At 38.6% G+C, this 19,280-nt stretch overlaps 1 protein-coding gene across 19 annotated transcripts in view; it reads right to left on the reverse strand.

The window, feature by feature from the left end:
- Positions 1-19,280, reverse strand: part of WIPF3 (WAS/WASL interacting protein family member 3) — a 38,652-nt gene that overhangs the window by 10,736 nt on the left and 8,636 nt on the right. For 14 of the 19 annotated variants that reach the window (XM_039704569.1, XM_039704477.1, XM_039704516.1 and 11 more), the window contains one exon: positions 13,666-13,835. In XM_039704569.1, coding sequence (XP_039560503.1) covers positions 13,666-13,782 — 117 coding nt within the window. In that variant the 5' untranslated portion in view covers positions 13,783-13,835. Of the gene's footprint in view, positions 1-1,045; positions 8,946-13,665; positions 13,836-18,661; positions 18,761-19,280 lie in introns of those variants that run through there. The other 5 variants (XM_039704542.1, XM_039704532.1, XM_039704506.1 and 2 more) reach the window with 2 other exon arrangements.

Below are 19,280 nucleotides of genomic sequence, written 5' to 3' on the forward strand. Positions count from 1 at the left end.
AAAATTTTTATATGTCAAATTATAATAAATACCTGTTTTATCACTTTTCTTAGGAAAAGAGATAGATAAATGCATGCTGCACTTATATTTGAATGTGACCATTAACTTATTTAGACTACCTCTCTGTACTGGTGATTAATACCAGTTCAAGTAGAATTCCTTTAGAATAATACAATTATGTTTTAGTAACGTCTCCATCCTAAGCAAGCTTGATAAGTGTAAAGTCAAGTTACAGTTTAAAGTTCTTTAATAAAAGAAACAAACAAAATTAATTCTTTATTCTTACTTCTTAAAGTTTATTGTTATATATATTAAAAAACCCATATATTTAAAAAATTGGATGTTTCACTTTTTAAAAGCAGATAGCAAAGCTGTTATTCCTAAACCTATTGTGATTAACAGAGCAGTCTAATAGAGGGGAATCTTCACATCAGAGGAGCAATGTTCTGCTTGCTTCCAAAGTTCCCAGAGGTTAGGTAACTCCCGAAAGAGAACGAGTACCAGAAATGTTTCCATAGCCCTTAATTTTAGCAGTTTTAATAACCTAAACAATACTGTCACACTTGAAAAAACCCCCAAAGCCAACCCAGCTTGGTAATGGCAAAGCAAAACAGAAACTTGAAAACACTCAACCAGCTGTTGAACTAATAATGTGTCTAACTCGCTAATCCCAAGTGAAGCACTATTATTCGTTGTTATTTTTGTACTGGCTAAAAAAATCAAAACCCAGCCAGCGGGATTTGCTACGCCCCGCTAGATGGAGCTCCAGACCGCCGCTAACGCCGCCGCATTCCCGAGCCCTGATGTAAAAACTCGGAATTACAACCTGGCTGATATCACGTGTTATTTTAAAATGTTAGGAAAACCCCCACTCTGTTACATTTTCCTCGTTTGAAACAGCGCTGCCTGCCCTGGTACTTGCAGAACAGGGAGTCCCACTGTCCATTATGAGGCCCCAGTAGAGCTGCCCGTGTCAGCGGTGTTAGACCATGTAACAGCCACAAACCATTTCCACTCCCCTTCTCTGGAAGCTGACAATACTTACTGTGAAAAATGGAAATACCATAACTGGGACAAGGGTGATTCCCTTCCTCACAAAAGCCCTTTGCCAGTATCTTCAACTTCTTGTCTCTCTACTCCCACTAATGACTTTGCTGTGGCAGGACAAGCAGGATCTAGAGGGATCTGATGAAGAGCTGTGTTTAAAATTAGACCTAGCAGCTGTCTTTAATTTCCGGGTTCAAATGTCCATATATTATGCCAGCTGTCCACTTCACCTCCCAAATCTACTTCTCTGGGCAGACAGGCTATTAGAATACCCAGACAGCTATTAGGCTAAAATAACCGACTTGTGTCGACTTGTGGCAAGTAACCCATAACTTGATATCAATGTAACACAAGCAAGACAAAAATTGGTGGCATAAAAAAGCAGGAATATTGTTCTGCCATTCCATAATGCAGCACAACAAGCCACCTTTCTCTTAACAGCAGATTCCCTTACTCCAAGCATAACTCCATCCTATGCCCCATCTGTTTTTTCTTCCTCCCTCATATAAATAAGAGATTCAATCTTCCGTGCCCAGGCTGGTGGACTCGGATGATTGATGAGCTGCTGAGAAGCTTGATGTGGATTCTCTTTTTCCATTACAAAGTCAAGATGGTCTGGGGTGTAGTGTTGCCTGGTTGCAGCCAGAGCTCCTTCAGATTTCTTGTTTGCTGCCTGCACTCCCAAGGCCAGTAATAATCCTTGCCAAGAATCGTTTCACCAGGTAAGTATCTCACCATCTACTGGTGTTCAGCATTTGCAAATTCGGGTATTTACCATATTGTTTTTTTGAGATAACCTTCCTTTCTTTGATGAAGAAATAAATCTTGGATTCACACTCATGCTGTGCTTGCAATCCATAGCACAAGCACAGATAACAAACGTAAGTTCTGCATCAAGAGAAAAACAAAGAGGAACTCTTATGGCTGTCAAATCTTCAGCCCTGATCACATGCAATAATATAAGTGTTTCAGCAGGAACACAAATACATTTTAAGTCACAGAGGGAAAACAGCTGCAAGACAAAAGATGCAATTCTTAGGCTACTTTCTATCCCACCATCTGTAGGGCAGCCTTGTTTATTTACAAAAAGAGAAACATCTCAGTATTTCAATGAAAATCAGAAGGGAAGTGGAGAAGAATGTGAAGATCATTTGTTTTATCAGGTGCCAGAGCTGCCTCAGGTAACACAGAGTGAAATTAAATTCCATACCTTATTTACAGGAATTGGTAAGGGAACGATGGGTTCTCATTACCTTAGCAACCACTAGGTTACTCTGCTACTATTTCAGACACAATGAATGTCACATTCAGTACATACTTAGAAACAAAATGGAACAAACCACGCATGTAAATAGCCTCAACATAAGAATTACTTCCTTTTCATCTCGCCAAACTCCACCACATTTTGTCTTCAGTGTCCTAAATTACACACTTAGCTATGATATTCAGTAAAGTATGGGACTCATGTTTAGGCTATCTGTCAGGTCTTCAAAATACTTGTAAATAGGAAAATACCTTCAAATCATATTTTTTAGAGTGATGTTTCAGACTGTAAATCATCAATGTTGGAAATAAACATTTCAGAATTTGAAGCTGGTAACTTAGACTAGTGGAAATAAGAATGAGTACAACATGAATATATAGAGAGACCTAAATCACTGCAGCTTGAGGCTGTTTGAAAAGAACAACAAACCAAAACATGTTTCCCCACTGCTGACTTGGAGGGGGGAAAGGAGAAAGAAAATGCACAATATAAAAACATCAAATGTAAAACTGAAAGTGACTGGATTACAAATAATGGTCAGATCTCTGAAACTAAAGCCTGTATTCCAAGTCCCACAAGCCTGGACCTGGAAGGGGACTCCAGCAGCAAGCCTGAATTAGCAAGTATGGCAAGCAGGGACAGTACAGTCCTCCAATATTTCTCATCCTTTCAGAAAAAACAGTGTGAGAAAAAATGGAATCACAAGCTCAGTTCTAGTCTCCAGATTTTTAAAATTACATTGTGGAAACCTGAAGGTGCAAAAGAAAGAGCCAAAGCAGTGTTCAAAACACTGGAGGCAACAGTTCAGACTTCAGCAGTTCTGACTGTCAGCCCTGAAGTCTGAGGGGAGTCTGCCTGCACATGACAACCTGTACTGGGAATGGGGGTGAGGACTCAGACAGCAGAGACAGGCATTTGGTGAATTAATGTGAGGTGCAAACAGACAAGCCACAGACAGCAGCAGATTATCAATCGCTTGGTAATACTTCAGATCAAGGCTGGATCCTCTCTGTCAGAAGTGGTTTTTGTGAAGCACAAGTCACCAGGTCCTGCAGAGCTACCTGGTGACGTGCAGTACCCTGTGGTGGAATGGCACAGCTGGTGGTTTGTAACAGCTTCTTCCAGTAGGGAGTTCTGTGAAAGTGGATTGCTCAGTTTAGAAGAACAACTCTCTATTTTTACACTTTCTATACATGGACCACTCCAGGTTTGACCCTGAATAATCACAATCTTAACATCCTAAATTGAGTTGTATCAGACAAATTAAGAATGGAGAGACTTTTTCTAGGGAAAACTGACTGAAATGCATGGCAGTGAGCTCCATTTCTGGGTACACTCTGCTGTGATATTTGCATCACCTTCAGAATGTCACTTTACATCCTGCAAGACAGATGGGAGCATCGACCTACCCTCTGGGCTACTATGATACTTAAAATATTTAAGACACATACGTGCTCAGATACTAAATTGATGTAAATGCAGAAGACACCAGCCATTTAAAAAAGTTGATATTAATACTAATTATAATCTATATATTTAAAAGAGTACCTCTGCACACAGAAAAGGGGAAATCCTCTGGATTTTGGACAGGTAATTCAGTCACAGTTCATATATACTGTCCCCTAAAAGGCTTGTATTTACTCTGATTTTAAATATGCTCTTGCATGCATTTGTAAAGTACTTCAGGTAATACAGATCTACATAAACAGGACAGCTGCAGGAAAAATGTACCTCTAGCCTTCTGGACAACCCAATAGCCAGGCAGTCATGGGGCTTTCTTTCAGAGTAAACCCATCAGGTGATATGAAAAGATGATCCAGTACTAAAACTCTAAATTACATAGGAGCCATAAGTAAGATAAAATAAAGCATTATTCCATCCAAAGGCACTACATACTACATTACTCAGAGAACTTAATAGTACAGAGTATTTACACTTCTAATGTGTAATGAATTGTATCATCATAGTAGATTCCTGCTCCTGATCATATTTTACAGGAAACACTGGGAAGACACCTGTGTAAGAAATTATTTATTTATCTGAACTAGATAAAAAACTAAACCAAAAAAAGCCAAAACATATTTAGCTTTTCCCTAATTATTTTGTGAGACATATAATGATAACATTAAAGACCAATCAATATATTTAACATCAGAATTTTATTATGGGCAGAAGGAAAGCTCCCTCTTTTGCTGACAATATTAATTATTTCTATGAATCTGGTGGCAATTAACCTTCTTCTCTCCCATTACCATTTTTTCCCCCTGTAGACAAAATCCCCCAGATTCAATGCAGAGATCAAGCACAGGTAGTGGCAGAAGGTAAAAGCAGCATATATTTTAGTGGAAAAAGAGACTGAGGACACCCCTTGCTTTCTTATTTTTCTCTGCCATGCTCAGCCAAACCTGCACAGATCCAGGCTGAGGCAAGTGATTTTCACCACTGCAGTTTGAAACACTTCAGGCATGGCTTTTAAGGAAGGGAAAGGTAGTGCAGCAAGATAAAGACTCAGCAGAAAGCTCTAGGATAAAGGATATTTGATCACAGAGACAAATATATATGGGGAGAAAAAAAAAAATAAATTCCTGAGCCAGTCCTGGCCTTCTAAGGCATCCAATCTGTCATGATTCAGAGACACAACTTAAACTAAAAAATGCAAGAGAAAAAGCCTACAAACATGTCAGTGGACAATTAAAACCAGCATCTAAAACAGCAGGTAGGGCAAAACAAGCAAGAGCTGTGGAGGCAGTGTAGTCAGTAATGTGATAGTGTCAGCTCTGGTCAAAGAAAATGTTTGTCAATAATGAGAGACAACTAAAACATCTAAACCTTATATAAAGGATGTATAAAGCATCAAGAAAGAGCAGAAACCACTGGAAATATATAATAACAAAATTCTCTAAATATTATTTTAATAGTAACAATAACCAAAATTCTGGTGTAAACAAATCCAGATTTTTCAGGGAAGAGGACAAAAAAGGTGAAGCTAGCTGCCTAATGCAGTATGTGCGTCATGTCAGAGATAGCTGAGAATAGGAGAGAAAAACACAGCTTGTTTGTGGTTGGTAAACCATCTGAGGAAGGATGATGAGTGTTCTTACTACCCATATGGCACCACAAGACTTTCCAAGCAGAGGAGCATGAAGGGAGAGATGATGACTGGGTCCCCATCCAGCCATAAATCTCCTACTCCTTCGAAGGAAAGCCAGGCACTAGATTGGTGCTCACAGCAGTCTGGAAGGGAACAGATCTTGAGTGAAGGGCCTCAAAGGGCATGAGTCTGTTAAAATACCCTTCTGGGACCAGTGATGATAAAAAAGAGTGGACCAAGAGCACAGGAGACTGCTTGCAAGCAACCTACTCTGTAGCTTCCTTCCACTTAACCACAAGCTGCTGACCACAAGTGTTCCATACGGAGATTCCTGTAACCATCAGGACTAAGGTATTTAAATGAATTTGGCTCCTCAAAGACTGCATCCTTTTCAAAAGCAGAGCTGACAGAAAAAAAGTAATATTGCCAGTAAGATGCCAGAACAGTCTAACAAACTACAATGTAATAACTTTTAATAAAAAAGAATGAGGTTGTTTTGGAACAAAGTAAAACATGGAAGTTGACCAGACATCTCAGTGTAAGCTGACCAGCATGTCTTCCTTGACATAGCACAGGATTATCAAAGCCATCTCTCCATTTGTAGCTCAGCATGAAATCTGAAACCCCAGAGGAATTTAGAACTTGATTCCAAGATCAATCCACTATTACTAGTTTAGAATTATGCCAGGAATTAATGATTTTACATTTGCAGCAGAAACAGTTTGCCCAGCAGGCAAGAGCATTGCTTTTACAAAGAATTCTCAAACCAGCAACTAAAGTCTCCACCAGGAATGTGCCAAGAAAAGCAGTAGCAACAAAAAGAAGGAGCTTATTAAAATAATAAACATAGTTTCCAGTACATTACAAACAGGAGCACCACAGAGAAAAACATTGTCATTGTTCTTGTATTTTCATTACATATGCATCAGGTGTGGTTTCACTCATGCACTGTCAAATACAAAATAAAATAAAATAAAATAATTCTCCCTTCCAGTTTAAGGAAAAATCTAACAAGTCTCAACAACAAAGTAGATGTCTGCTTTTATTTTAAATATTTTAAACTGCTTGTTTCTAAACAAGCTTGGGAGATCTGGTACCTGACAGTTTTAGTTCTATTCACAAGAGAGCTCTGACCTCTGATTTAAAGATTTTAATTATGGGTGACCTCACCACAGTGCAAGACTCCACCTGCACAGTCATTTGCAAGATCAGAGCCACTTCTGTGTTTCTGCTGTATAGCACAGGACAAAACTAATTAATTCTTGGCACCTGGTCTGCCTGGGCAAACATGGCACTCTCTCAGCCTTCTAGCAAGCTGAGCTTCAAATGCTTCCCAGGTGAGGGGTCACTCTCCAGCCAACTTTTCTGAGGGAACCCACACGAGGGGACCTGCCAAATAGCTTCCTGGCAGCTTACAACATCATTGTTTCAACAGAATGACAGGACCAGCACTTGACAATTCCACCTACACCCAGCTCAGTACTGATTTACCATGATCTCAGTCTCTATGGCACAAAGTTCTGCAGTCTGAGCCTGCCAGGTTGAAAAGGTCATCGAGCAATGTGTGTACTTAGATAGGCTGTGTCCACACCGACCTTGTTTCTCAGCTCCCAGCTAGGGAAGTAGTGCAAAAGTTGTTATGGATCTCTTCCTGGCACTACAGCCACCGCCTAGTCCTGGCTTTAGTCCCAAACAGCGAGGTCTTTCAGTGTTAGCAGAGCCTGACGCCTGCTCTGCACCTGCTTGAAGCTACCACCATACACAATGGCAGGGAACAGAACACAAAAACCAGCATAGCAGGAGCAACGTTCTTCTAAATTTATGTTCCCAGTGCTCATTTCAAACACCACCAGGAATCAATGCCACTGCACCCAATAAACCCTCTGCACCTTATGCTAGCACTGCTGTATCAGATAATGTAAAATCTTGTATACTAAAGGGTTCATTTGCTCCTGCCTCAAATGGAGCAGGAGGGTTATTCACTAGGGTGTACTTAAGATTTTCCAGTGTGGATTGCTAGATTTCTGTATCTGAATACAAAAAATGCAACAGAGTAAGTAGGATCATTTGTACCTGCTGAGCTTTTCTGTAGGTATTTAACTTTCTGACACCCACATTTTAAATGTAAATTTTGACTATTCTTGTACTAAAAGAAAACATGCAGTAACAGAAGCCACCAAAATGAAGGCACTATAAAATTTAAACTACTCTAAAAGTGTTTCCCAGCAGTCCAGAAAGATCACAAGTCAAATACCAAAAATACCCTGAGACTGGCTTCAAAAGCTAATTTTGGACTTCATTTTTTGATTTCTAAAATTTTGAGATTCGAAGTCCCATGATAGCCTCTGCATCAAAAAAAAGAAAGGGAAAACTCTTACATAAACAAAGTCTGAGGGCCTGGCAGTGCGATGAAAATGTCAAACAGTACAAGGCTGAAAACACTACCGTGGGAGCTGGTGACACTAGCACTATTTATTCTCTCTGTCTACCATAGCAGAGTCCCCAGAATGACAAGGGATACCACGAGTAGTGGCAACAAAAATTTCACCTATACACATCACAATTTAATCTCTCTCTAAGAATGCTAGGCTATTTCTCATACCCAGTTACCTGTGCAGTAGCTACTGATCATTCTAAAATGCCTTTTAGCATCCACACAAAATTATGGTTAACCCAAGAGAGAATCATGAGAAACTAGCATTTCTTGCACTCTCACCTTCCAGCCATTCAGAGAAGTCCTACTCAAGCGTTGCTATAATTTTGAGTTCTCTTTTAATTAAAAGGCTAAAAGTACAATATTAATTGACAGATGGAATTTAATATGTAACACTAGAGATGGGGTACTGACTTTTAAGGGCATTATTACTTTGTGATTAGAATGGTAAATTAACCTATTAGTTGTCTGCAGCTAGGCTGCTTCTGGTACCTGGGCTTGATCATTTACAGCTGGTAAATCTACTCTGCAATTTCCATACGTGTATATTAAACAGATGAAAAAGAGAAAGAATGCTCTTCAAATGAGTTCCATTCCATTCAGACACATAGAACACATGACATTATGAAGAAATCTGCAAAACAGAACTCATTCTCTAAATACATTTAAAATGGTCACATAAGAGTTCTCAAGTGAAGCACTCAAGATTAGCACCTAGGAACTATATGCAACCCATGCCCCTGTACCTGTCCAGATGAAACAGAACAATGACAGCCTAGTATTTATGTTATCTTTTAATCTTCCCCACATTTCACAGTTCCCACTTACCCTTTTTGTATTTCTTAACTAGAAGAGTAAATGGCTACAGCAGCCACACTTTGAGACACCACAGCTATGCAATCCCAATTTTCCAACTGCTGAAAACGAAGTCAAACTACACAAAGATACAGCATTTTTTTTTCTACATGACTGATTCTCACTCCTTTATGAAAGCAGACTGGTGTGAGATATTATATATTATTAAAACACTATAAATCAGTATCCTTTATCTCATCTGGAACAAAGCACTCAAAAATTTCAGCTGTGCTTTGTCCAGCCTTTAGCACAGTATGCATGATATGCATGATCAGTCACCAACAAGATTACCAAGCCTGCACTTTCTCTCACTCAAAGGCTTTGTCCAGCCTTTAGCACAGTATGCATGATATGCATGATCAGTCACCAACAAGATTACCAAGCCTGCACTTTCTCTCACTCCTGTGTGTTTTACCTATCAGCAATAAATATTGTGTTTTAGTATCTCCCTAGACTCCATGACAAAATACTAAATATGATCTTACAGCTTAGATAAAATTTTAATAAACACATTCCTAACTATTTTGCTATTGGCACCATGCACAATGATGTTCTTTCAGCTACACTTGCATGTCTAGGGGTCTGAATAAAAACTTGAGAGATCACTTCAATTTTTACAATAAATAATTAGCAAGCATGACCAAAAATTTATGCATATGAGTGCTCGTATGTGCACATTCGCTCATACTATATTTGGTAAGACCAAATGAAAATACCATAAATCATCATTATCTTCAGCCAAGATGTTTTACATATGCTGTTTGTTCTCTTTCCAAAGAACAGTAGTGCTAAATGTCATAGGAGCAAAACCAACTCCCACACAACTTCAGATGAATGCTGTAGCTCTCTGAATTTCTTATGAAGGCTGAAGGAAACAACTCAGCAAGGTTTTCAATCTAACTGCATGAAGGAGGGGAAAAAAACATCCCCTCAAGGGAAACTATCAGGTGATGCTTTTCTGAAACCTTGGAAATCCTTCTGTGTAAATCAGGCTTTTATCATAACATTATATCATGAGGAATTGCTTTTCTGAGTTTTCTATTACAGAGTAGAAAATAAGAAGAGAATAAAAAACTTGGTAAACACTGACAGGTTTATCTACAACAGTAATTCTCTTTTTAATTTTTAAAAATTTTTAACTAAATAAAAATGAGGTAATTATTATGCTTAATTTACATGCTATTCTAGCATTCATCATTGTTTCAAGTTTCACATTTCTGTCACCAAAGTAAGCATATTACTTTCTCCTTCTGCTGTCCTTGTTTCTAGTGTGCCACAAGGCAGCAAATAAACACCTGGTGCTACTTTAGAGCTTTAATCATCTGATCCATTGTGATTTTGGGGGTTAATTTCTATGCTAAGACTTTAATCATAACAATTCTAAAGAGAACAGAAGAATTTTCTTAACTCCGCAAACATATGAATCATTAAACAAACATCTCTGAGTAAGGCACAAACCAGCAGGACTGCTACGCATCCACACTTCCTCCAATATTAACATTTTAATAGGTGATGACTGATCTTAACATTACAAATTCATATATACAGAGGCCACACAGCAGTAAGCAGCCTTCACTGCATGTAATAAGTGAACAGCGTTTATCAAAGCAAAATTCTCCCTTGATCCTTTTCTTGGGAAATTAAGTAGAGAAAAATTTTAATCCGTCTCAGTGGTGACACCTACTCCAGAAACGTGACAAGCCAAAACTAACCTGGTTGCTTCATACACCACACTTAAAGGCAGGAGTGGTAAAAGAAATAAAGTGGGAATAAAATTAAGTTTTTTGTGAGCAGAAAGCTTAAAAAAAACCCAAACCTACCACCCTCTTCCACAAGACCACCAACAAAAACGCTATTAAAAAGCCCCACCTTACATGGCATGCCCATAAACTAAAAGAGCTTTGGAAAAAGTCTCCTGTCTACGTGTAGAGGAAAAGGGAACATGAAGACAATTGAATTCTATAAGCTAGTGCCAGAAAACACACCAGGGCATAGTTTTATTCTGCCTACTCACCCCTCTCATCTATATGACCCCCAGAAGGTAGGCATTTGAAGACATGGTCAATTAATCTAATTATCTGTATTTGCATTTTGACTCAGCCACCCACATCTGCTACAGCAGACATCCCACCATCCCCTCCTGAGAAATTCGGGAATTTGTTTCCTTTTAAGTTTGGTCACACAGCTAGTAGCTTTTTGGCTGTTGGGCACAGGTGGCTCATAGCATGTCTAAAATACTGTCTCCAAATCACTTTGTATTGTCTTGTAACAACTTTTGTGAACAAAATTCAGTACAAGTACTTACAGAATATAAGCTAGTCCAAAAGTCTTAGAAAACAGTAGGAACAAGGCCAAAAAACACTAGGAAGGAACTTTCTTCTGCTTTAAGAAGGAGTTAACAGGATACAAAAGTTATGTGCCAACAATAATTAAAATTTCTATGAAGTAAGGACTGCAAAATTATTTGGAATCAAGGTTCACAATAGTCACAATGAAAATGTGCAGAGAAAAAGATAATTGGTGACTACTTCTGCTAAAAATCTCTTGACAGCAAAAGCAAGAGGAAAGTATGGTTCTCATCCATAACTAGAAAAGCAAGACAAGTCCATGGTACCCCTGCAATAGCATCATGAAAAACTACAGGATTCTAAAACCCCCACCTACACACAGACATTTTTCTTTTAACATAAATCACATAAATTAAACTAGTGGCTCACCCACATAGCAATAGTAAAATTAAAAACTAACTTTTAATTGCTAACATGCAAATCTTACTGTGGTTTAATCATACCAGTATAATAAAAATCACTGTGCTGTTTACTTTGGAACTTTTCCAGCTGTTGGCCAAATAATAACTTATTTGCTTTGAAGGTTTTCCTTAAAGCCACAGGCCTGTTAAAATTTTTCCTTCCTCCATCCCCTAACTGTAGATCTAGCAGCTGTAACAACAGCTGGGCAGATCAGCAACTGTAAAAGACAAATGCCAATTTCTAGAAAAGGGCTTTCTAGTAAAAGAAAATAGGGTCTGTAGCAATTTTTTGCAGACTCCCCAACTACAGGGTTTTACTCTGTAACCTGGCACCAGCTGGAGAGCTGCCTCTTACTGTGTGCTTCTGCAGAACTCACCAGGCAGATTCCTCATCCTGTCTCTCATGCAGTTCTGACAGGGAAACGTCATTTTGCTGTTGCGGAAAAAAATTGTCCTGACACACTATTTTATTAATTATTTGTGTTGATTCATATACTCTTTTTAATATCAATATTTATTGAAATCAAGGCTTCAGTATCAGACAATAATTAGAAACACATCTAGTATGTATCATGTCACCAAGATGGAGTGACTCTAAATTCTGCATATCTTATACAGAGATCACCCCATTTGAAACAGAATGACCCAACTACAATATGAAAACAAGGCTCCTTGTATCAAAACCCTATCACAGGAGTGGGTTTAGTTGTCAGAAAAGGGAAGGGGAAACGAAAAATCCTAAACTTGTTCATAATGATCCTTAGGGGTCCTTTTAGCTTTCTCAAGTAATTTACAATTGGCGTATGTTAGAGGAGTCTAAAAACGTCTCTAGATACTTTACTGATCTAAATTTATAAGGATAAGAACATTTGCAGCTTCTGTTGACTTTAATTGCAGTTGTGAGCATTAAGCTGCTCACAATATGCAGCCCACTTATTTCAGCATCTAAGTATAGGTTGTGTACCAGCCCAGAAGAATTGCTAATTGGAAACACTGCTCCTGGTGCCAAAGTTGAAACTGAATGTTGAAAAGAATCAAACACTGCTTATTTCATTTGCTGTCTTTATCCTCCTCCTCTTCATCTCCCCAACTCATGGGGAGTTTTACAAAATGGTTCAGCCTGTAAAGTAGCAGAAAGAAACTTACAAAGAAACCTCCTTCTGGAAAAAAAGATAAAACAAGAGTATTATAAACCATACCAAACAAAATCAACCAACCCTCCTGGGAACAGAACAGGCAGAGATGCCAGGGAATGCAAGGGAGAAATGTATTTCTTAAAAAAAAACCAAACTTGAAGTACATTTGAAGTACATTTTAAGTGCCATGTACTGTTTTGCTACACAGTCTAACACACTCTGCAAAAACATAAAGCAGTGACAGAAGAATATATGAAAGAAAGTCAGGAGAGATTTTATGACTTGAACACAACCGTGCCAGGTTCCTCTCCTTCAAAAAAAGTCTAAGAATTTCAATGCAGAAACGGGTAATGACCAACTGATCACAGAATTAAAGGAATTACTTAAACAGGTTTTTTTACCATAGGTACAATAATTGATTGTGAAGGTATGAAAATGTAATACCCTGAAAGTTCACCCAGAGCATCCTCCTCTTATTGCAAACATTCTGGCAAGGCACATGTTCTACTTCATGACACACACAGTAATGATCTGTTACAAGCTGTAATTGTTCCTGCACATGTACAAAAGAATATTGTGCTGTATCCCCAGGAAGACACCGTGTGCTAGAAAGGGCAAAATGTACAGCTGAACACTGTGAGTCTTACTAGGAGCTGCAAGAAAAAGGATGAAGGAATTAATACTTACCATCTGTACATTACCAATACAAAAATGAATTCCGTTTCGCTGGAAAAGTATTCACAAATGCTAAATTCTCACCATATGCACTGTAATCATCTCAAAAGCTTTTGATCATGCACACCTAGCAGTAACAAAATTTTTGAGTATGCACCCCAAAATACATAGGTTTATTTCTTTATAAAGCATACACATGTATGACTGAAGTTGCAGTATTTTCATCCCACACACCAATGGATCACCTCACACACCCCACTTTGGAGATCACTGCTGTAATGAACAGAGCCAGTGCCAGCAAAACAAACATCTGCCCCAGATATTTGCTATGAGTATCCATGCCAAAATTCTGTGGGCCCTGAGCTGGCTAATACAGCTAAGCTTTTGCTCACAGAAATGAAAAGTTAGTCTTACCAGTGGTGGTGGTGGTGGTGGAGGGGGCCCTCCAGAAGGTGGTGGAGGAGGAGGCCCTCCAGAAGGTGGTGGAGGCGGTGGAGGAGGAGGTGGTGGCGGCGGTGGTGGCACAGGCATCCGCTCGGATTTCTAGCTTCACGCAGTTGTGAAAAATATTGCCAGTCTATGTCCTTGAGGAGAAGGAAGGGAGGAAAAGGAAAAGTGGAAGAATAAAAAGAAAAAACAGAGAGGAATGTGTTTATACACTGCAAGCTGAAGATCGGCCAAAATATCTAGCTCTCAGCAGACTGAAGACTTTTATACTGCACTGCTTCCAAAAGTACAGTTCGAGCAGCCTCATTACAGTTATGATGACAACATACATCTAAAGAGCAAGCTCACAGATCTGGACCAGTGCCATGAGTACCAAATGCATAGATGCTAGACTGTCCAACTATTACATCTTGCCTTAACCTAGCCCATAGCCCTGAAATGCAATTCTGCAGAGAACAAATCACAGTCGACCACATGTAGACACTCCTGCTGGGACAAAAACTCAGTTGACTTTAAGCCAGAGGTTTCCTGCTCTAAGGAGAGAGTAAGGGACTTTTTAAGTCCCTAATGATTTAATAATAAATAAAAGAAATAATTCTACAAATTAATGCTTCTATTACCAAACGATATCATATCAAGGATCAGACATCTCAAGTGTTCAAGTCAAGGGTTTCTCCTGCCATTTTGAAATGTTAATTTTCCCAATTCTTTAGTAATACATTTACAAAAGGCATGTATCTTCCAACAAAAGCTATATGCTTTTGTTTTTTAAAAAAATCTCTTGTAGAATGACAGTGCACGACTCACTGATTTTCATACCTAACCATGCCCTCAGCATGACTCAGTCATCATTAAAATTAACAAGAAACCCCTGTATTTCATTAGTAAAGTCAAAAAATAAATTACTAGGCAGTGCCAAAGACAGGCCTATGCAAGCCATGCTTGAAATCTTCTTTTGATAGTGATACTTGGAAAAATGCTCCGAACACATCTAGTTTTACATCTCGTTCTACATCCATCATGCCACAATTATTTTCTGAGACTCTTCACAATGTCATATGAAACAGTGTCAAAACCCCTACAATAACACAAAATATGTTATATGCTTTGTCTTTTCTTTCTGCAAGGTTTTATCATAACAAGAAATTACATTGGTTTCTCACATTTACTCTTTATACATCTCTCTAGGTCATAAATTGTTTCACTGACTGCTGAAAGGGACATTTTTCAATTTTAATGTTTTACTAGAAATTGATGTTACGTTAAAAAGACCACAATTCTCAGAACCTATTCCCCTTCCTTCTCCCTTCATTTTTAAAAACAGGCACTCCATGCTTTTCCAGAATCATCTGTGTAGGGAGGAGGCCTGACAGTTAAATCTGGAAAAGTTCAGGAGAAAAGATAACATAGAAATGAGGCAAATTACAGTCTTGAGTGAAATATCTGCCTGTTTTGCCAGAGGGATAGATTGGAAGAGGCAGTGAAATTAAAACGTACATGCAGACTTGTTCACTTCCTACTTAGAGTACCTAAACAATATCCCAATAATGGCTGAGTATCTTTCGCCTTTTCTATCTTGTAAAATACTTATTTAGAGATCACTCAAAAATTAAACATGCAGAGCCTCTGAAACATTCACTTTCTCCCTTGAGAGATTGCTATGCAAAGGGCTGGCTGATCAAAGCACCCTGATCTGCAACAGAATCGGTTACAATCACTTTAATAATCTCTTAATGAAGCTTTCCAAGAAAGCTGGCATCACAGCATCTCCACCATTCCACCCTCATTGTTGCCCTATTCAAAAACCTATCATCAGAAGACATCTCTTTTCCTCAATTAAGCCATTCAAAAACATGGACATAAGGAGAATGAGTCTTCCCAGCTAATAATATGTTTCGGGTTAGTGTCTTCCTACCCTGCAATACAGGCCTTTTGTCTTCATTAAGGATTTAGAATGGGAAATATGCTCTTAGTCAAATTAGGAAAAAAAAAATACAACCCACGCTCCTGTGGCAGACCACATGAATGGCAGCAGGAGGTAGAGCACATTGGAGGCAAGCAGCAGTGGGAGAAAGGAAATGGGAATCAGCTCCTGCTATTTAAAAGTCACAATCTGAAATGCCACCAGATGACTTTTCTAGCTGCCTCTCTGCCAGTCCCTGCCCCAGCACTCATTCCTCCAAATGATGCAGCCTAAATTCAAGGACTAGAAACTGTGTAGAAACTACAACCCAAAATTCAGTGCAGTGGAAGGGTTCACCATGTATCCCACTCCCTTATACTCCTGTCCAGTGGCATCAGGGAAAAATGCATTCTGTGGGGCTATAACACACAGCCCTTGAATGAAATACTGGAGACACATATAGCTTTCCTCCCATGTTGTTTCAAACCCTCTACAAACGGACCATCTTTCAGAAAATCCTGCTGACATGCCTTCTTTAGCCTCTTACCACAAATTTGGAGGCTCGATGTCCTGACCTTGGCATGCTTTTATGTACACATTAAAACTCATGGTTTTTATACCAGAACTATTACAGGGTAATGCCTACACAATGAAGAACCATTTTCCACATAGAGGCTCTATTTGTTCAAGCGTGCTTCAAAAGGAGCACTGCCATCCCACAAGTAGACAGTATATGCTGATAAAGACAGGAATCTTCAAGTTAACTTACAATAAAAAACATTTGGCTCTTAACATTTAGTCATAACTGCACAATCAACACTTTTCAATATGTAGGATTGGCTATGATTACCTCTTTTCTATTACTGCAGCAATATCACATAGATTGTATTGAAAGAAAATTATGGAGAAGGCTGGAACACTTTCAATATATCAAACCACATTACTTGGAGGCCTCTGTTCCTTGGTTAAAGGCTGTATTTCATTTGCCTCTCCCCTCACTATATTATATATATACACAGACAAACATGGATACATACATACATACATATATATATATATAAACCCTATGGTCATTACATACAATAGCTTCAGAACATGGTGAGTTTATGGCTCTTCCCATAACAATCAAAATAAATTCTGAATTAAAACCAAAAAAAAAGGAGTATCATATTGATCAGTTCCAGTGTCTGGTAAGAGCCAGGCAAGAGGGAAAAGCTACAAAGGATCCTTAAGGCACATGTGCCCTTTCTCAACTCCTCTAAATATGCATACCTATAATTGGAAGAGAGGGGTCTGAACTATCCCTGAGGGACAGAAATAAAAAGATACAGTTCAAAAGGCTTCCAAGGTGGAGGAGAGAAACCTATATGTTTAACCGCAGTTTCCTAAGGCAAGAAGCAATGTAAATCTTACCTTGACTTAAATATTGCAGAACAGAATCAAGCCCAACAATTGTAGAATTTATTGCAAAATAAAAAGAGAAGAAAATCCCAAACCTTGCCTTTTCTAGTCCATTTCCCTACCAAAGCAAGGTTGTACATTTTTTTTTCGAGTGCTTTCTGAAGTCTAATTTTAGGTGTCCCAAATAATGTGGCTTTTATTATTTCCCTTGGGAAGCTCTTTCCCAGTCAAATAACTCTTTTAGTTCAGATTGCCTGACACGCAGCCTAATTTCTCCTTCTCCTAGTTTGATCCCATTTGCACTCCACTGCAGATGACTCTACCTTGTTCCAAGCAAAATAGTTTCTCCTACTGCTCAGCATCAGCTTTGTGGAATATAAGCACTGTAATTCTAAAGTACATTTGCAAGGACTTGTTATACTTTTGGAGTTGTTTTACTTCTCACAAGGCAGTGAACTTTGCATCAGTCAGAGAACATTATTACTCTTCTCTGATCTCAAAACAATTGGTCTTTTTTTGTTCTGTTGGTAAGGATAATTTTGAACCTGGTAATTTCATGTGTCACAGATTGTTCTTTGCGTGTTCTCGCTGCATGTGCTTGAATAGCATCTGGGTTTAAGAACAAGTCTGCAGTCATCAATGTAAGAACTCAAGCTCCAGATTTCTGAAGGCCCAAATAAAGTCTTCACCCAGACTTTAATTTGAAGTGTCAGACAAGACAGAGGAGGTGCAGATCTTTCTTCATGAACTGCTCTCTCGATCTTGTGCTGGATTTGCCTGTGGGAAAGTCAAAACCTCTGCCTAAGCTTTTCTGTACCTTTGGTCTCACTTTATTCAGCTACCAGACATGCACAAACTCTGATCCAAGTGCTTCCCAAAGGTCTCCTCCTGAAGCATCACTGCCACAGCCTCAGGGCAGGGCTCACACTAAAACAAAATCCTGCTGGGAGCAGAGATCCATACTAAGAAACAGTGGATTTTGGACAGCAGCTCACGTGTCTCCTGCCACACTGAAATTCAGCAGAACCACCACAGGTATGCCTGCAAGAACTATTCTAAAATACCTTCATCCATCAAGAATAGGAAAGGCATGTAACAGCTGCACCTTTAATTTAGTACAATGTCGAGAAAGGGAAAAGATAGAGGGGGAAAAAAATCACAATTATTTAAATGTGCATAATATGCATTTATGCACTAAAACAACTCTAAACAGGGGTATTTTTTAAATGGCCAGTGTCCCTAGGTCTTTAGGTGGTATAGTCATTAACATGAAACAACACAGTTGGAACTGAAAATCTGACTCTTACAACCAAATTGGAGAAAGGACTGCAAAATAACAGATTCATTAGTACTGGATTTGCAATCACTGCAGCTGCACACTCTGAAGTAGATAATTCAGCTTTGGGGAAGTGTACAGGTTTTCTTCCTTCAAAGGAAAGGCTGGGGGAGATATTTCAAAGGTGTGCAGGAGAGCTTATCTATAACATTGGTCTTACTTTCTTGATAAAAAACTGAAGAAAAAAAGTAGACCAGTCTGGTTGTATCTTTTAATCAACTTTTATGTAATCAAATATGATTTTCTGATCAACTGTACTGTTCTGAATGATAGCTTTGAAGTCCTTACATTTCAACAGAAATGTCAAATAATTTCAAAATTACCTGTGAAAAAACAGCATCAATAAGCATCTGCTCAACTTTCATGATCTCAAAAGTAGACGATTATCATAATTGTTTAATTAGCAAATTGCCCATTTGCTCCTGTGAAACATGAAGGAAGAACAGCTGAAATCACTGGTATGAGATCTCCAGAGATCATTTAAAGACAGTACAACACATGCAGATACAGGGAAAATTAAAACAGAGAATAGTAAATGTGTGTTACAATGATCAACTTTCCTGCTGTCACTATCACAGTGGAAAAGACTTGGAAGAAGCTTCTGTTTGGAATGAGCTAGTCTAGATTCTAATTTTAAGGTAATCAAACAATTTGATGTTTATGCACTGGATGCTACATTTTTTTCTTCTTTTTAGAGTGTGAATGACTTTTTGTATTTAGAGAACCCAACAAGAAAGAATCAAAGTAGAGCCTCTGAATATCCTCTTACATCCTACAATGATGATCCCATTCACAAAATAATTGATAGTCTCTGCTGCATTTGAGACAAAATTTAAGAACTGTGCAGAAGTGTCAAACTGATAGAATTTCATTTACAGCAGGATGGCAAATACCCATACACATACCCATCTTAGTATATATATATAAAATTTCACATGTAAA

The sequence above is a fragment of the Passer montanus genome, unplaced genomic scaffold (assembly GCF_014805655.1).
Source record: "Passer montanus isolate IOZ18808 unplaced genomic scaffold, ASM1480565v1 scaffold10, whole genome shotgun sequence".
NCBI classification, from domain to species: Eukaryota; Metazoa; Chordata; class Aves; order Passeriformes; family Passeridae; genus Passer; species Passer montanus.